Source organism: Engraulis encrasicolus, chromosome 13 (assembly GCF_034702125.1).
Source record: "Engraulis encrasicolus isolate BLACKSEA-1 chromosome 13, IST_EnEncr_1.0, whole genome shotgun sequence".
NCBI lineage: Eukaryota > Metazoa > Chordata > Actinopteri > Clupeiformes > Engraulidae > Engraulis > Engraulis encrasicolus.
In genome coordinates, this window is record NC_085869.1 from 14,935,544 (window position 1) to 14,954,863 (window position 19,320).

General features: G+C 44.7%; 1 protein-coding gene across 1 annotated transcript in view; it reads right to left on the bottom strand.

The window, feature by feature from the left end:
- Positions 1-18,660, bottom strand: part of col5a2a (collagen, type V, alpha 2a) — a 56,134-nt gene extending 37,474 nt beyond the window's left edge. The window contains exon 1 of the mRNA XM_063213220.1: positions 18,196-18,660. Within this exon, the coding sequence (XP_063069290.1) occupies positions 18,196-18,286 (91 nt within the window). The 5' untranslated portion in view covers positions 18,287-18,660. The remainder of the gene's footprint in view (positions 1-18,195) is intronic.
- Positions 18,661-19,320: the final 660 nt, after the last annotated feature.

Here is a 19,320-nt window from a genome sequence, read left to right on the forward strand (position 1 = left end):
AAAGCCATTCGAAAGCAAAGCCCCTTACCCGGACCCCCCTCCCGTCTAATTCAGTGCAGATTCTGTTCTTTCCGCAGACTTTTTTACCCACAAAAGCCCACAAATGATGACGACAGCGAAAGTGCACCCCTTTGAGGAGAGTAGAGTCCTGAGGCAGATTTTTCCGCTTTCCCTCACCCTAAACCTACACCCCCAACCAAATGAACATGAGCTCACCGCCTACATGTTCGTCCTTATCCTCACTCTTCCCCCTTTAACCACACACACGCACGCACGCACGCACGCACGCACGCACGCACGCACGCACGCACGCACGCACTCACGCACTCACACACACACACACACACACACACACACACACACACACACACACACACACACACACACACACACACACACACACACACACACACACACACACACACACACACACACACACACACACACACACACACACACACACACACACACACACAGTCCCACCTTACTATCTCTGTGGGGCCCTCCCATTGACTTCCATTCAAATTAACCCTAACAATAGCTGAAGAATGCTAAACTGTGTCCAAACCAAAGCAATGTTTTACACTTTTACTTTTACCAATAACAACAAAACTACCCCAGCAAAAGGGGTCAAAACATGTGGGGTCCAGGATTTGGGCCTCACGTGGAATGAGGGCTCCAGCTTGTTGGTGTGCTCCAAAACCTCACAAAGGTAGAGTGGTGCTGTACACAGACCCTGACACAGACACAGACACAGACACAGACACAGACACAGACACAGACACACACACACACACACACACACACACACACACACACACACACACACACACACACACACACACACACACACACACACACACACACACACTTTCCTTTGGAAAAAAAGGGGGGGGGATTCGGAAGATAGCATTTGATGGGCAACAGAAACACTACCCCCCTCCCATGGACATCTAAAAACAAAGTGAGACAAATAACATCTTTGCCAAGGCAGGGGATGGGAGGACGGGTGAAAGATATCCACCGAACGCAGGAAACTTGGACAAATGAATAGTTTATGGATTTTCCCTGGCTAATGTGGAAATAGTCATAATGTGATGTATTTAAAGGGAGTGGGGGGTGTGCTACAGTTGTTGCCAGATTGCAGGGGTTAGAAAAATGACCTTATGGAAACGGTGAGTCACTAGAGAGACGATTTGTCTCCTCGTGTGCAGCAGATTTGCTTTGCTAGATGAGCTGTTAATGAGCTCTCTGGTTAAGTAAAAAAAGACACTCCTCCTGACTGTCTTTCGAGAAGAACAAAGGCAAGAAAAGTAACACGCAAAAAAAAAAAAAGTGGGCGAAGGTGGGCGAGAGTGTCGAATGAGAGTGGTACTCTGCTCTCCGTGCCAGACAGACTTTGAGATTAAAGCCAGTCTCCAGGGCTTTCTACTGGGCCGCGTCCAGCGCTTAGCCTACAAGGCTGTGAAGAAAATGGAAAACAGAACGTGTGTCTGTGTGACAGAATTGTGTCTGTGTTGTGGGCCAGGCCTCAGTGATTAAACGTCTTTAAACTTGTTCTGCTGGAGGGAGACCTTTTTTAGTTTAGTTTTCTCCAACCCTTAAAATGTTTGTATGCCTTCGACTTTCAAATAGCTAGTGTCAGACAGACACTAATAAATGCCGGAGTTCAAGGGTCTTTCGTGGGTCCTGTGTTTTTTTTCTTTCGGCAAACGCAGAGGCCAGTTGCTGAGCTGTGCTTCTCACACTGTCAAATGCATCGTCTACTCCATAGGTGGATTGCCCAAAAGGCATAAAGGGCATTTGCCCGTTGGACTGTTGATGATTTTGGACTTGGCCTCCCCTCAATGCAGTAGAATCAGTCCTCATGCCGCTACAGCTGACCTGTCCGAGTCAGATTTAAATAGACATCTTGCCTGTTGTGGTCAAAATAGCTTGTAAAGGCTATTTTGTCATAGGTGTCACAGGTTTGATGGTCTCTCTCAATGCCTGGCGGACAGGTCTTGGCTGAAAATGCCCAGCCTGTTTTATTGACCCAGCTCAGCCCTGGTCTACTGTGTAGGAAGTCGTTGAGTGATGACAAAGCTCATTCATTTACAGTGTCCTCTTCTCACGGGCTAATGGACTTCAAAGCAACTAGCCAACCTGTGATTACTGTCTCAGCCTTGTCTCCCATGTCCAGATGGGTTTCCTCTTTCTCTCTCTCTCCTGCGAGACCTTTGGAGAAAATGCTCTGAATTGTCTCAGCTTCTCACCCAACAAACAGGCGATTTCACACCACCAAGGAGATGTGTACATTGCTACAGTACATTAGTGACATTTGACCCTTGAGTCAGTTGAAAAACACTGACTTGAGAGTCTCCCCTTTCTCCTGTGAGATATTTTGAGAAAGCGCTCTGAACTGTATCCATTCCTGACCAAACAGACTGTTTCAAACTGCTATATTATTGCAATATTATTAGGAAATGTGTATACTGCTATGCTTGTGAACTTTGATAGCGGGGGCAGTGACTGACTGGATGATTTGCTAGGAGAGGGAAAACACGCTGCTGCATGAAACATTGTTTCCTCTGGTGTGGTTTGTACGCGAATGTCACCCCTTTTCCCACAATTACTTTGCTCTCTCTCGCTCTCTTTCTCTCTCTCTCTCTCTCTCTCTCTCTCTCTCTCTCTCTCTCTCTCTCTCTCTCTCTCTCTCTCTCTCTCTCTCTCTCTCTCTCTCTCTCTGTCATGAATAGAAGAGGAGAGGCTGCTCGCCTGCCTGCCTGCCTGACTGGCTGAGGGAAGTCAAGCCAGGAAACTTAAATGAATAAGTAGCTGACTACATGTCTGAGCTGGTCTTGTCGGTGGCGCGAGCAAGGCGAGGCGTCTCTTATGGGGCTCCTCGCTGATGAAGACGCCATTCTTCTGAATGCTTCTCCAAAAGTATGTAGGCTAAGTCCATCTGGGCTGGGAGCAGAGCTGCTACGCTGTGCTGTCTGTGTGTGTGTGTGTGTCTGACTCTGACCACAGCTGCGGTGTGGTGTGGAGGCCTCGGCAGACTGCAAACTTTCCACTGTTTCCAGGGCCCCGCTGCCCTGATCTGCTTAACCGCTGCCGTGCTGACTGTCCACTACACAGTGTACAGTACACACTAACACACACACACACGCACGCACACACACACACACACACATGTACACACAAACGCACACACCCACACACACACACACACATGTACACACAAACGCATGCTCACACACACACAAAAACACATACGCATTCACACACGTACGCATGCATACAAAAACACATGCACACACACACACACACACACACACACACACGCACACGCACGCGCTCGCACGCACACACATACACACAGTGCCACTGAATGCTACTGAAATGTCTTTAACCAGAAAAGCAGAAAGTTGGCCAATGCTAGTAAATGAGTAATGGTGTGTAGGTGGGTAAGATGTTTTCATCTGGCTCAAATGTGAGTGTGTAAGATGTTTTAGTCTTTGATGCTTTCAAAGTTAAAGGGATGCTGGCTACACAAGAAATAAAAAAAAACATTCAAAACAGGATGAATATGTAAAAGCAATGAAATTCAGCTGTCATGTTAAAATTGATTGATGGCCATCCAAGTAAACCTCAATGCCAATACTCTTCCTATCGCAACGACTTGACTGGCACTGTGGTTACCCTGAAACCATACGTGGCTTGTACCCTGCTTTTTTCTGAAGATAAATTGCAGTGCTTACAACCCCAAAGCCAGTGGGAGGGTGTAATTTGCAGCACTATAACACACTTGGCACATAAACACATGGGGATCAAAGCCTCCCAGAGGATTCTGTGCAAAAACGAGATTACGTAATCCCACCGTTTTTTAAAACAAAATTAACCTTCAAACTTCATTTCATCAACTATGTACACAAACACAAAGTATTTGTAAAAACCCTAAGAACACAAACAAATGAAGGAATGAAAAAGAATATCGTAATGGCAAGCACATGACGACGAGATATGCCACGTTAGTATATTTTGAAGTTTTGAATTTCCTTTAACCCACAGCGTGACTGAAAAAAATAAGATGTGTGAAAGCAGCGGAAATAACCGGTCTTCACGTGTGGAACCACAGACAGCAAGGAGTGTTTGATTTGTAACCGCATCTTACATGGGAGTTGGACAGGGGTCAAAACATTTGTTTTTCATATCCTCTCAAGCTGGGTCCACTTGCACGGACCACGCCAAGGCCAGAGAAAAGTAGAGCAAAGTAGAGCAGAGCACAGCAGAGCGGAGCGGTGAGGAGACGGGACTCTCCACACTAACAGAGACTGAGGGGGGACGATCATAGCATGAAGCCCTTGCTATCGGTCACATCTCTGCTTTAACACAAACTTCTCCTCCTCCTACTCTCCCTCCTCCTCCTCTTCCTCCACCTCCTCTTCCCCCACCTAGTCCTCCTCATTTCCATTCCCCTCCTCTTCTTCCTCCTCCTCCTCTCCCTCCTCCTCTCTCTCCCCCTCCTCTTCCCCCTCATCCTCCTACTCTTCCCCTCATCCCCTCCTCTTCCTCCTCCTCCTCCTCACCCTACTCCACCACCCCCATTTTCCACATAATTCATCCTCCACATGGGACCTGCATTGGCAGCAGATCGGGCCCTACGCTCTCTCACTTAGGCAAACTCTGTGGAAACTCCATGTTTGGGAAAGAGAAACCTTTGCCACTGCTAAGCTGAAACAGCACACGGATGTGCAAACGCAGAACACCCGATCCACTCACCACCATCTTTGAAAAAGGATGCAAAACAATAATGTCTTTTACAGAACAGATACGGTTGGCCATACAAGATAGTTCTGTTCAGATGAGGACATCCCATGGTATATCCACGAGTGAAAGAAAGGATGGGAGTGTACAACTTGTGGGATGAAATGTTGGCCTAACTTTCGGTGCAAGTAAAGAAAATGGTGTGTTGTAAAATGGTGTGTCAAACTGATGATGGCTTGAGGGCCGAAACGCATCTGCTGATATGGTGGTATAAATCAACAGATTTAAGAGTTTAAGCATCTAGATTATGTTTTTTCTACCCTATATCCATGAGTAACTCCTCACAGTTCATAATCGCTCTGCCCAAGAAACAACGTAACCGCTAAAACTTCACACAAGCATTCCATTGTATGCAATTCATAAACAAGCCAGATAAGAAGTGAAAAACAAAATGGAGTGAATTTTATAAGCTATGGCAGGCTTTAACAAGACGTCCAAAACTGCGGAACAGCAGCTGTGCATTAGGCCGAACTCTGAGAATAAAACAACAACAACAACGAGAACAAAAATAACAACCACAACCATGCACAATACACAATGCAGGGTAAAGTCTAAATGAGACATCACATGCTAACACATCTTGAATAGTAACCCCAGATGGCACCCACTAGCTGGAGTTGCCAATGAAACAGTTGTATAAAACATTAGGACACAGTACAAGATGTTCATGGATATCTTCATTGTGTGATTAACTATGGCAGTCATCTTTTGACTTTGTGCCAGTGGTCAAAGCCTACAATAGAAAATCCACAAATAACCTTTCTCCCACTCGTGTTATATTCCTTAAACATTGGCCAAGTCCAACAAAAAATCACAAACAATTAAGAATCAACTTTGTTCATGAGCAAAGTATGCATGCAAAAACAATCCACACTAAAATGTTTGAACATGCATTTGCTACAGCTGGGTATTAGTTCCCCCCTAAGACTCAAATCATGTGACAGGTCAAATAAAAGTGAATTCATTATTATGGAAACCCAAACTGCATTTCAGCCACGTCTTGGAATCGAATAACAACTAGTTGATCAAATTTCGTTTGCAATCCACTCAACCCCTTTTTGGTTTCTGGAGGCTTCCACTGACTATGTTTTATGCTCAAGTCAGCCACATCCATAATGGTCTTCATGCTTTGCGGCTTTCTCCCCTGATGTAAACTACCCCATTGCATTCTCCACACTCCACAATGGAGGAAGGGGAGAACCACTTTCTTCCAGTTCTGAGGCATGAAAATATGCATTGCTGATGGTTCATTTAGCAAAGACATTTTCCCCTCGTCTCTCTCTCTCTTCTTTTTTTTTGTTCTGTGTTGTTTGACTGGTGTCAGGCCTTGTGGAACAGTCACAGCTGGTCACGGTGACACTGGCTTACATTACTACTCGCCGCCCCGATCCGTCATAATGAAACAACAGCCTGTGAGATAAATATTTACATCCCAAACTCCAGCAGCGAGGAGAACTCTCGGAGAACTGCTTTCCGCATACGGCTCCATTTTCCCCTATACTTCATATGCAGCGAGGCTTCAACAAGCTTTTTCAACAAAGCACGTTTTGGGGGGGGGGGGGGGGGGGGGGGGGGGGGGGGGGGGTTCTACGACTGTTTTTTGCATGCAGCTTGCATGATGTTATTCTGCTTCACTGGGGGGGTAAGACATTGGGAATGGCGATGGGAGGGTTCTATTCTGAAGTAGCTGTTTGATCTACTACCATCCTAGGTCTCTGAAGACAGAACACAATGCGCTGCAACGCCATCTGAAGTTATTAATTCCAGAACTGACCAGGATTTAAGGCATTTGGAATCATTTTAGAGTTCGAGCACATTTCCTCCTAACAAAAACATGGTGAAAAACTCGGTATCAACCATACACCGCAAAAATATGCTTTGAAGTATAATGGGATGAAAACCCTCTTAGATCGAAGTGACAAAAACCATACAACTTCACAGTTTGTTGAAAAAATACTTCAGGGTTGCACACTTTATTCTGCATCAAGTTTAATATAGAAAAAAATACCTTTAAGTATGACTCAGAGTATTGATTGAAAACACTCAATACCTCGCATTCAGCCCTCTTTCTTCTGTGAAGTCTCTGCCTATCAGCTTCTAATCTGCTAACCCTAACCCTAACCCTAACCCTAACCCTAACCCTAACCCCTAACCCTAACCCTAACCCTAACCCTAATCTGCTTTCTCTTCGAGGAATGATTGCCATTAACTTTTATCACCTCCCATTTACCTAATAATAAGGCTTAAATGGCAACTGAGCCATCAAACTCACATACAATGTGTGAGATCTAGCAGGCTCAAGCACAGCAAGTACTAACCCAGTGCCCTGAGGAGTAAGAAGGGCTGCTAACAGCTTTGGCTGGGCCCAGAAAATAAGTCACCTGAAAGGGCCCCCCACCCAGCATACAAAGTAACAGGGTCCCAATTCTGTGTCCACTCTCTCCCTGGACCGGGGCAACTGACTCCCTTCTCCGACCCCCACCCCCCCTACATCTGCTGCCCTAGGAGTAAAACCAGGCTTTGAAGGTTTATTCAAGTCATTCAACTTTTTGCCTTTATTTGATAGGACAGTCTGAGATGGTGACAGGAAGTGAGTGGGACAGAGAGATGGGGTGGGATCTGGAAATTACCCCAGCCGGACTCGAACCGGGGTCCCCTTGGGCATGCAAGCCCAAATGTGGGGGGCTTAGCGCGCTGCGCGTCATTCAACATTTTGACCCAACAGGGTCTTCATCAGGCTTCAAAACGGAGCTACAGTGTGCAGACTTCTACTTTTTCTATTGTCAGATACAACTTTGTGCGACACCTGGCCTCAATTTGGTGGGATGTGCAGACTCTTACTCTTTTGAAGTACAGTAAGCCCAGGCTTACCTGAAGTAAATCAGTGGATAAGTATGCATTGGTACAACACAACACCAAACCAGGTTATAAGCAATTGTCAAGGAAGCCACCAAACCTGGCTACACTAGTACATTGTGCAACAATTTAACACTCTAAAATGTATTTGAGTGCAAGTAGTACGCAATACTCCAACAAGCCATCAAACCAGACTAGTGACCAAACACATGCACTTAGAAGTAGCTGCAACAAGCATATGCAGTGGTCCAGCAAGCCAACGCACCACCACCACTGACCTCAGGTCTGGGAATATGAAAACCTCTGTGAAACCTGTGGCTCCACAGACCTGTAATTTCCCTAAACACATCTCCACAAGATGCCCACACTACACGGTGGACCACCAGCCACCACTTCCGCCGCTTCTAAGTGCCACCGCTGGAATTATTTAACCCTTTGCGCAGAGCTTATGGCATAACCTTACTGTCACCAACACTGTAATATGGCCAAGTCTTTATCTGTTAGATTCTCTGCAATGCATAGCAGTATTTTTTATGACGTAGTTGAGTGTCTTCTATGGTGAGTGAAGAGGCCCATCAAAGCTCCATCTGTACCGAGAGGCTCCGTCAATCCCCAAGCGATGCTGACAGAGAGCAGGATTTACAGTACTGTATAGTACCTGTGTGTGTTGGGGGGTGGGGTGGGGGGGGGTAGTGTAGTAGCACTAGAAAGTACACATTTTGCAGTGTTATTTCAATACTTTAAGTTGGGAGCCATTACACTTCATAGAAGAGTATTATGGTGAACTGTCACTAGTGTTGTGAATGAGTGTTAGACTAATCGTTGCATTAACACTGCAAGGTTTGTTGTGTAGTGCCCCTACTGCAGTAGTTGATGATGATCCCCAAGCTGTTCTGACAGGAGGATATACCTGCTCTCCTTATTTGTGAGGGGGATTTGGGGGCAGAGCACTGTCTAAGCACTGTGTGATTGAGGAGCGTGGGGAAAATGGGGCCTCTTAGTGGGGCCTCTCTCTCTCTCTCTCTCTCTCTCTCTCTCTCTCTCTCTCTCTCTCTCTCTCTCTCTCTCTCTCTCTCTCTCTCTCTCTCTCTCTCTCTCTACTGTCAGCGTGACAAGCCAAATAGCCTTACAACCCTGCCCCAGGTCATGTAGTGACATCACCCCCCTCACGACCCCTTCACAGACAGCCTCTAGGAAAAACTGCATAATTTATCACTTTGGTACCTGGTGAACCCCTTGAAGTTTATTAGCGCTTAAATTATCTTTTAAACAAAAACAGTGGTTGCATGAAGGAGGTTTGTTGAGTGGAGTTGCTAAAAAATCCCTTTCATCTGATGTATGTATAATTGAGAGCATGAACAGAACGACATTATCATTGCCGTTCATTATCATTGATTTCAGACATTGAAATTAAACATTTTCCAAATCCAAATTCAAGTCAGTTTGCAATGTACAGTAGGTGATTATCTCAAAAACAAAACTAGGTAATCTAGCGGCACAATTTCATGCATTCTTAGCAGAAAAAAGACAGTTCTACCACTCCCTCCAAGTGAAAGTTGGGAATTGACATTAACAACGGGTCAATAACTGTTAGCAATGGGAAGAGGGTGGGGTCGATGATACTATGAGAATAGAACTGCTTTCTAAATGAAAATGAAACACAATGCAACACAGTGACCACCACTACATCCCTCATGTGTGGTACATGTACTGTATACCAGTAACAACAAAACCCTCTTGCACTTCAGCTATCTCTCTTATCAATTGGCAGCACATGTATACACAGAAACCACTGACAAAATAGTGAACAAGCAACAACAAGCAATTTGGCTTATCTTAACTACTCATGTTTTATCAGGGCCCCATAACTGCACAGGATCAAAACAAACCAAACAGATTAACATGAAGATAAAGAAATCAGTTTCACACCCTGTCAAAGCCTACACTAACGCGTCAAAACCTTATCTGCTCATCGTAAAAAGGGCCTTGACTGTGAAAAAGAGACTGAGATGTTCTCTGAATGATTTTTACTTTGCACTGGCCAGGCCATTTGCAAGGAGAGGCCATCGTCCTCTAAAGACCCATCACATTCTTTTACAAACAGTCGACTGCAGCTGGCCTGGCTCGATCTTGATGCATTAAGCCTTTCCCGGATTTACTGAATTAGTATGTGTTAGTCTCACCACTGCAGCCTGCGAGTGCAACCACGGGTTGAGCACAACACATAGTTTAGGAGGCAAATAGGCTCGTAAGATAAATAAAAAATATCCCACAGCCAATAGAAAATAGTTGCATGAGTGAGAAATGGAAAGAAATGCCCCGCTGGGAATTGATGCCACCAGTGTGTGACTAATGCATAAGGTTTCTTTCAGCTACAAAGATTCAGATGGTCTTCAGAATGTCATTTTGTTACTATGTAGGCCTATTTCTGTATTCAATGTCAGTTTATGTCTTTGAATAGAAATGCTGGCTCAGAAAGAAAACAATAAATTAAAGGAAGCTATTGGCATATATATTGCATGGAAATCCCCCTTGATCGTTTGCAGTATGTGCTGCCTCAACGATCAAACAGAAATGTCTGTCTGTCCTACAGATGTGTAAATGTACCTTTCCTGCACTGCAGCCGTTTGTTTAGTCTCCCACACTGGTATGAGGGGACTAAGCGAGCAGTTGACTTTGACATTCGTAAAAGTTTGGAATCAAACATTGCCTTGTCCAGAGGAAATTCCTGTGTGACGACGAGACATCCTGTGTCACAGATAGTGATGTCTGTGAGGGAGCGCATATGTGTGTCTGAGTGCATGCTTTTGGGGTTTATAGTCTAGTATATACATGCTAGAGAGCTGTGTCACTGACTGCATAGCTGAGAGGGAAATCAAACCCACTGACAAAAGACAAGCATGAGGGAACACTAAAAATCAATTTGAACACAAAAACATTTTGAAAATAGAAAAATTGCTCAATCCCATGTGATTTTTTTGCCAGATCAGATGGGAGAACAGAATCAGAGGGATTCCTCCCATGCAAATTTTGGACTGAAGTCTTTGACTTTATTAAATCCATGCAGCCTCATGACTCATGACTGGCATGGCAGCATCCTTGCACATTAATTTGGCCCGATGCTGGCGCTGGACACCAGTGGGTGGGCGTGTGTGTGTGTGTGATTCAAAACAACAAGTCCACTCCTTCAGCGCTGCAAGGGCCAGGCTAGGCTGGGCTGACACTCAGTGGCCTACTTTCTTATCCAGTTCTTGCCGGACAGAAAAAAAAACCATTTCACTTTAAACCATTTTTCTTTGCTATCTTAGTCAGGGTTTTTTTTCTCAGCACCCTAGTTAGAGAGAATAGTGTCATTTCCCATGACAAAAAAACTGAGATGGGCATTGCAGTACAAGCAAACTAACTTTGGCAAACTGTGTAGACTGAGTATTAGGTACATTTGAAAGTCCTCAGTGACATATCTAAAATCATATCATAATATTATACTTTCGTTAAGAATTTATACAAGGGGAAAAAAAATACATTGAGGCAGACAGAAATTGTTATCTACAGTGAACCCCAATAAATACATACGCCCATAGGGATATCCCATGTGTGTTGTTAATGTACAGGGGAGATAACATTTTCTGACTGTGCTGCAGAATGTCAACACAGTCTACATGCCTCGCATAGCCTACAGGTCATGTTATGGGCACATAGAGTTGTACATGTTACAGGATTTTGCAGGGAGACGGTGCAAGGGTTCAACCCAAACACTGCGGGGGCACTAAGAGGTTATGAGACAACACCACACGTGAATATGGGTCTCAATCATTCCTCTGAGGGGAAAGGGGGTTTTAATATTCCCCATGTTCTCCATTTTTCCACAGTCCTGACTACACACATGGCTTTGGTGAAATTCTGTCCCCTCAGAGAGAGTGATGTGGTTTCTCATCATGGCTTTCAGAGTAATATGAAAGCAGTGTGAGGTAACCAATTTAATGTGATGCAGAAATCAATAATAGATAGAAAGGCTATCCGATTCACATTGAACATTCTCTGTTTTAACATTACTTTTAAAAAAAAAACATGTGGCTGCCATGTTTTCCACGAGACTCAAGCAAGAACATGCACTTGGCCTTTCAAAAAGAAAAAATCTATTTGGGTTATACACGGCTATTCAGGCAAAGGTTCACTTCGCACGCTCCATTTTGATAACAGACGTAATTGCCTTGGACACCAGAGGACTGCGCTTCATTAGATATTGGCAGATATCAAAAGCGTTTGGGAATGTTCGCGTTAAATCATCTTCCGCAGGCTAATCATTTCATTTCATATCCAAGATCAACACAACCTGACCAAAAGCTGCTCGAAAGTGTATGCTTTCAGCATTGAGAATAGTTAGCCAATGGGGTATAATACATGTGCCTCCAGAGAAAATTCATGGTCATGGCCATTGATCAAAAGTACCTTTGAGTACAAGACAAGGCATCTGTAATAAGATTGCCTTTTTTCTTTATAGCAGTAGCTGCAGTGGTCCAAAAGAAGAATGATAGACCATGAGCACTAGCCAACATATTTACAATCCCTTCCCAGCAAGGAAGCAATAAAGTTCAGAGATATTGGACTGGGATGTTGAGCACGTATTGTGATAGTGACTTGAATGTTCAAACGTTTTGTTTTACTTGTTCTGTTTATGGTGGAACGTAGGACAAGTTTCCACTCTATGGTAAAAAAAAACATTCTTAGTTGAATGTTGCTTCTTCAAATGGTGCCTTAATAACCAGAGATTGGGGTTTCTCCATGATTGGTTAAATTGTAGTATTTAAAGGGAATCACATCATGTAATGGATGTTAATCCCTTTGCAGTGGCTGTCAGCCATCCCAATGCAATGCAGTGCCATTCAGCTCACAGCTGAACGCTCTAATCAAGAACAGAATTTGTCTTTTCCCATTTTTTTGTGACAAGCATGAAATGCAGTCCATGCTGCTGATGCTATCCTTGGATCTCAGTCCTCTGCCTCATTCGGCCAAAACAGAGTCTCCAAGTAAGGGAGGGAGAGGGAGACCTCTTTAAAAAATGGACGTGTACAAATCCGCCTAAGCCTAACTGCTTTTAAACAAACAAACACATACATAATAAAAAATACATAATAAATCACCTAGCCCACCTTTTCCCCACATACGCTGCCACCAATTTACCAACTTGATTGATGGTCCGCACTAGTGAATGGGTGGGGTGGGGGGGGAGATGTGAACGCTTACTCGAGAGAATGCAAGCAACCATTCCACCCCACCAAATGCCCATTATTGTGGTCGAAGTGAAATATGGCAGCGGGAAACGCTACAGTGTGTAAACAGCCAACCACAAATAAGGCACTCTTGGGTCCTGATCCCGCCTGCCCTGCCTGCACGCCGAGCCCAGCCCAGCCGAGCGGAGGCCGAAACTCAAACCAGCTGTGTAAACTTGTGTGACTTCAACACAGCACGCAGCAGGACGCCGCATGGTACTGGTACTGGGTGGTGGAGGAGGTGGTAGAGGTGGAGGAGGAGGAGGAGGAGGAGGAGGAGGAGGAGGTGGGGGTGGGGGTAGGGATGCCCACCTGTGCAATGACTATGCACTGCGCCTCCCGGCCCGCGCTCCCTCCCGGCCCACTCATGTTTTTAGGTTTTTCCAACCTCTTCACCTCCCCAACCACACACTCACACTCACACTCGCTTCAGGATGTGTTAGGATTAGCCTACTGCTGCTCACGTTGAGAGGAGAGAGAAGAGTGTCTGACGCACTTGCCCTTGACAGACGAGAAGGCTAATTTGCTCCTTTAGTGTAATAATTTGTTTGTATTTATTTATTTGTGTTACTCATGACTACACAAATTAGAAAGGTGAGAGCCAAAGAGAGGGGAAGAGGAGGGATGCGCGAAAGACAGGGAGACATGGAGAGGGAAAGAAAGAGAGAAGGAGAGAAGAAAATCGAGATGCAGACATGTTGTAGTGAGAGAGGGGGAGAGAAAAGAGGCAGAGAGAGAGCAAGACAGAGAGACAGAAATAAAGTTAGAGTAAAAGAAACAGATTTCCAGGCAGAGGGACAGAGACAGTCATACCACAGAAGAGAGAAAGAGAGAGAGAGAGAGAGTGAGTAATGTAGAAAAAAAAAAAAATAATTAAAAAAAAAAAAATATATATATATATATATATATAGAGAGAGAGAGAGAGAGAGAGAGAGAGAGAGAGAGAGAGAGAGAGAGAGAGAGAGAGAGAGAAATGTAGAAAGTGAGAAGAGACAGAGGGAGAGAGCCAGCTAGTGTTTCCGTGGGCCACATACAGTACCCACGTCACGTGTCCACATGTTCCGTGTCCTCTAAGGCCCAAATCGCTGCACACTGACACGTTATGTCTTACATCAGCCATACGACTTCCTCCATGGCTGCCGCGCCGCCGCCGCCAAGATTTGTTCTAATATTTTACACAATACTGCCAAAAGCAACCATTTCCACATCTGGAAGCCATCACGCCGCTCCAGCGTTTGCTGACTGCCGTAATTTACTTTATTGGTAGTTCCCATGGAGCTGTCCCACGACCACAAGCATTATTAAAGGCTCATCAACTGCAATGTCTGCCCCGTACAGGCACCGGGGTCCATCTCCATGGAGGATGGTGTCGGACTACTGATATGGCTGCACTGGCTATAGGTGAAGCTTGGTTTGTCGCTGACTTTTTTTTTTCTTTTTCTTTTCTTTTTTAAACATGGGAAGCAGGGAGGCGTGTAATCAACTCATGGCAGAAAAATGCACCACATGTTTTCCATCAAAGCTATGACTTTCAGGCTTGGCCGAGGTCCACATGCGTGCTTGGATGGTCGCAGATTTGTTGGAAATGTATTTGTTCACGGATGCTCATTGGTTTCAGCCAGATTAGTAATTGTTCCAATTAATTTCTCAGTCCCATGACAAAAAGCATACAAACCTAATATAACTATGCATCTAAATATCCACAGTCCCACTGAGGACAGAGAACGACAAAAAAAGATCAGAGCATCTTCTGCATTGTCTTGTCCATAAAAGCATTTAGCGAGCTAAAGAGAGCACGGCGTTAAGTGCTTGGCGTCTTTGAAGTTAAAGGTGCCATCTGTGGGGATGTTTTACAACTGCTCCAGGATTGCGGGGGACGTGAACCTGGTGGGAGGTTCCATTCACACGCACTCGTCTCAAACAGGCACGGCCACGGATTCCCTCTGCCACTGCCACACAATGTTGAACATGAACTCCCTTTCACAAGGTTATTCGCCCAGAGCACCAATGCCTCTTTTCCACTGGGGGTTTTCTGGTAGGCCTAAAGCTCGACAAAGCGCGACTCGGTAGCCACTTCTCGCTTTTCAAATAGGCATGACATAGCTCAATTGAAAAGCGAAAAGTGGAGGCCGAGTCACGCTTTGTCTAGCTGTAGGTCTACCGGAAAACCCCCATTGGAAAAGAGGCATTTGTCTCTAACCCATGGGTTCCCAACCTTTGCCAACTTGGGGCCCACTTGAAATTTTCACAAATGCTCAGGGCCCATCTCTGGCCGCATAAACAATACAACTCAAACAAATAGACAACAGCAACTCAGCAATAAATATTATTTCAATTTTTTTAGAAAATGATTTCAGGGCCCACTTGGAAAACCTTCGCGGCCCACATGTGGGCCCCGGCCCACACATTGAGAATCACTGCTCTGCTCTGCATGTGACCCATGCAGCACGTGAACAAGCCATGCCTGACTCCAACTGTCCATCCATTAGTTTTAGGACTCTCCACCTCAATGAAACAAATTGTGCAACGTCTTAACCTGATTTCACCACAAGCCACCCCAATTACACAAGTGAGACAGACTTCTTTTCCACAGCAAAGACCCTAAAACCACTCTTTTGGCAGACGATACACGTGTCCTTTCTTCACATACGTATTACAGTAGTGTTCCAGCGTTTCCAGCTGTTTTCCATTATTCACTGACATCAACGAGCAACCATACTCAATTTTCAGGCGCCATGTTTGGAAAGAGAGACACCCAGCCGAAATGTTGGCTTTGCAAAGCATTGACTTCATGCGTTTGAATAGAGACTTGGGGAAAACCTTTCAAAGAAAGACCACTGGAAAACATGTGTTTTCCTCCAAATGGGAGCTCCACTGAGGATCTGCAACGGATTGTTTGGGCTAGTTGGGTTAATTTAGGGCCTTCTTTAGGGTTACTTAAAAGTCCTACAAGGATGCTTTTTTGAAGTCTTTCGCAAATGACAAGATTAAAGAAACATTAAAGACTCCACATACAACACTCGCATGCAATCAACCTCTCAAAGATAGCTCTTCAGTCGGGAAGCTATTGTTTAAGCAATACATCTGCCACAGACCAGGCAAAAAAAGCCCCTTTGGTCAGAGGCAGCAGCATGTTCATGTTCCATGATGGGGTGTGTCTGGAATTTTTCTATCAACAAGGCTTTTCAAAATCAGCAAACGTTTGAAGAGAACCTCTTGCAGCCTGCTTCATGAATTTGGACATGTTTCGACATCCTCTGCATAAGCTGAACACAGAGAAGGGGGGCAACGTACACTATGTCAAATAGGCTAAAGCAGCACTGCTCCCTCCACCAGCATCTTCTTCTGTGGGTCATGCTGCACCTATTCCATGGAATGTCTCTGTGTACCATGTGCTAGGGAGGCCTGCTGAACTATGCAAACAAGCGTGCACAGCCAATTTCAATCTGTTATGCCAAGCGGCGCTTGATCTCTCTGCTCTCACTTGGATGTTTCCCCCGCACAGCATGCCTTCGCAAATGAACATATATGGTAATTCCCATTTCAGCAAAGGGCAGTTAAGGAGAACTTGTTATCCCAAGGGATATGCGAAATCATGTCTTAACCTACTCACATTTCATTTCGAGAGTTGGCCTACCTACTCTGTACCAGAATACAGTTGGTGCACAATGTAGCCTCATAAAATGCCTGAAATTACTCAGGCATGTATCTTTAAAGGGCTATTTTAAAACTTTTTGGAATTAATGAAATGAATAGCAACAAGAAAGTGGTGGAATCTGGTTAAAATCTGCCTGCACTGAAAAGTGGTGGACCGCTCCGTCTCTGTAGTATACTGCTCTTCCACAAGGTGTCTCCGTTTGTCCTAGATTAGACTAGACGCCTGCCTCCCAGAAGTGAAACATGCGTGACTTTCACATGTGCTCTCGTCTCGTATCACTTGTTTAAAAGAACATGAAAGGTTTTTTTGTATCAGGAATTTTGATCTGTATGTCAGCTTCAGAATCAGTCTGCACAAAGGTATAAGATAAGTAACAAAGAAAACCAGATTTTCCCCTTCACTGCCAAAAAGGGCTCAGACAACCCTGGCGGTGACATCATGTTTAAGGGGGGAAAATATGATGTCACCCCCGTTAAAAAAGAGTGGAGGGAGGAAAACATTGCTCGGCCACAATAATGGGGCTCAGGTGTGTCTGGATTGCTTTCTCCTCAGCTCACTCGCGCAATATATCCATCTGAGGGACGCACAGGTCTCACCTCTGCCACCACTAATCCCGCCATCCCCACACCCCACACCCCCGACCCAAACACCTTACCACACACACACATACACACGGAGGCACCAGCACCACTACAACCCCCACATCTGCCCTGCATTAACCACGCAAGCTCTGTCCCCCCCAAAAGACGTGAGTGCTGATGAAATGAACAGGGCAGATGTTTCAGAGCAACAAAGCGCTGGAGAGAGAGAGAGAGAGAGAGAGAGAGAGAGAGAGAGAGAGAGAGAGAGAGAGAGAGAGAGAGAGAGAGAGAGAGAGAGAGAGAGAGAGAGAGAGAGTTGGGGTGGGGGTTAAATCTGGATATGGGTAACACTTAATGAAGCTTACAGTCTGACAATAGAGTGTGGTACAGTATAGGCTATACAAGCACTGCATAGCCCCTATAGGGGACCCCCTCCTCACCTCACCCCCCAAAAAACCTCATGTTTCACATGTTTGTGTTACCCCTAAAGGTGACATCACCGGCAATCAGTTACAAATGAAGGTACAGAAGGGGGCACAATTAGTCTCAATGGCTCTAATTTGCTGCCTCCATCCCCGAGGCTCAGGCACAATTCACATCCACAGTTGTCCAAGTGACAAGACATGCTACAACTCCACTGACAGGAGTTAAAAAAAAAACCTCGAACAAGCCATCTGACAATGCAAAGGAACTGACAGTATAATTGGAACGCTCTTAGTGATGTGACTGCTCTTAGTGAGGTTGTTTCTGCTTGTATCTTGAAAACAAGACTTCTTTAACTTTAAAGAAAAAACGTTGATTCAACTTCTTAATCAAAGCCATGTGATGTACTGAGTGTCAGACTCTTATTATATAAATCTTATTCCGGGGGGAAAAAACATCAAACAATCCAAATGTGCCAAACATGAAGAGAATTAAAGTTAGTTCCAACACTGTATCTCAAACAGCAGCAATTTCCCCAGTCCCCCACAAGCCAAACCCTGCACAATTAACTGTAAAAACAAACACTTGTTGAACTTACCACTGAGGTCTTGGCATTTCACAAACAACAGGTCTTGCAGCAGAAAGATAGCCAGAAATAACAAAGTCCTAGTTTGCACAAAGCTCATCATAATGTCTTATGTCCAAGACATGAGCCTTTCCTTGTGTGCAAAAACGGGGTGGAAGGGGAAAAAAAGGAAAGGAGGAGGATGAGAAAAGGTCCCAAGTTATCGCTGCTTCACCATGTAGGCAGAGACTGGCTGCTGCTCTCTCTCCCCTCTCCTCTCCCAGCTAGCAGCAACAAGATCCAGCCCTGCCCAGCACTCTAGAAGCAGTTTTTTGTAGTTACAGCTTTAAAAAAGAAGAATGCTGGCGGCCCTAATTTTCCTTCCCCCCCTCTTCTTTTGTCAGGACTCTCTCATAATCATCCACTTCACTCACAGACAGTTGTGGCTCTGAGAAACTACACCCTTGTCTACACTACACAGCTCTTCTCTCTAATGAGACTTCCTTCACAGATTGTTGGATGTTTTTTAGTAAATGGAAGAAGGATTTTTTTTGTTAGACAGTGAGTGAAGTTAAAGGCGTAAGATAGAGACTTGTTGAAGATAAGCTGAAGATAAGTTTTGTGTTTTATGGAACTGCTTTCCCCCCCTTGTGTTGGTTGCCTAGCAGGACCGTAAACTGGGATTTTATTAGTGACTTAACGGCACCAATCTCACTGAAAGGCACATTTTTATGAGCAAACAAGAATAGATTTTAAACCACAGCTGGCTTTATTCAAGAACAGTCTGCGCAATCAGCAATATTTGGTCCTGACTTTGACACGTTTTAAACTTTATATCTTTTTTAAGAGATTTGCTTGAGCCTACTCATTTTTTTTTTTAAATGACTGCTTTTCTTAATTTTGAGAATACAGTCTGCAATTTTGCCATTTTGAGGTTTGAGAAACGAAACAGATTTCAAAGCGCTTTTCTCACATGCTACGCAGATGTTCTTGTTGATATAAACCCCATGACAAACATTAACATTTACAAAACGGATGGAGACCAAGCACTCATTTGGCGTTACTTCTCCTATACAAAAGGATAGACTTTGGGTTCTGCTTCATGTCACAAATATGTTATGTCAAACTGGCAATGCATCAGTAAGAAAAGATTTGCTT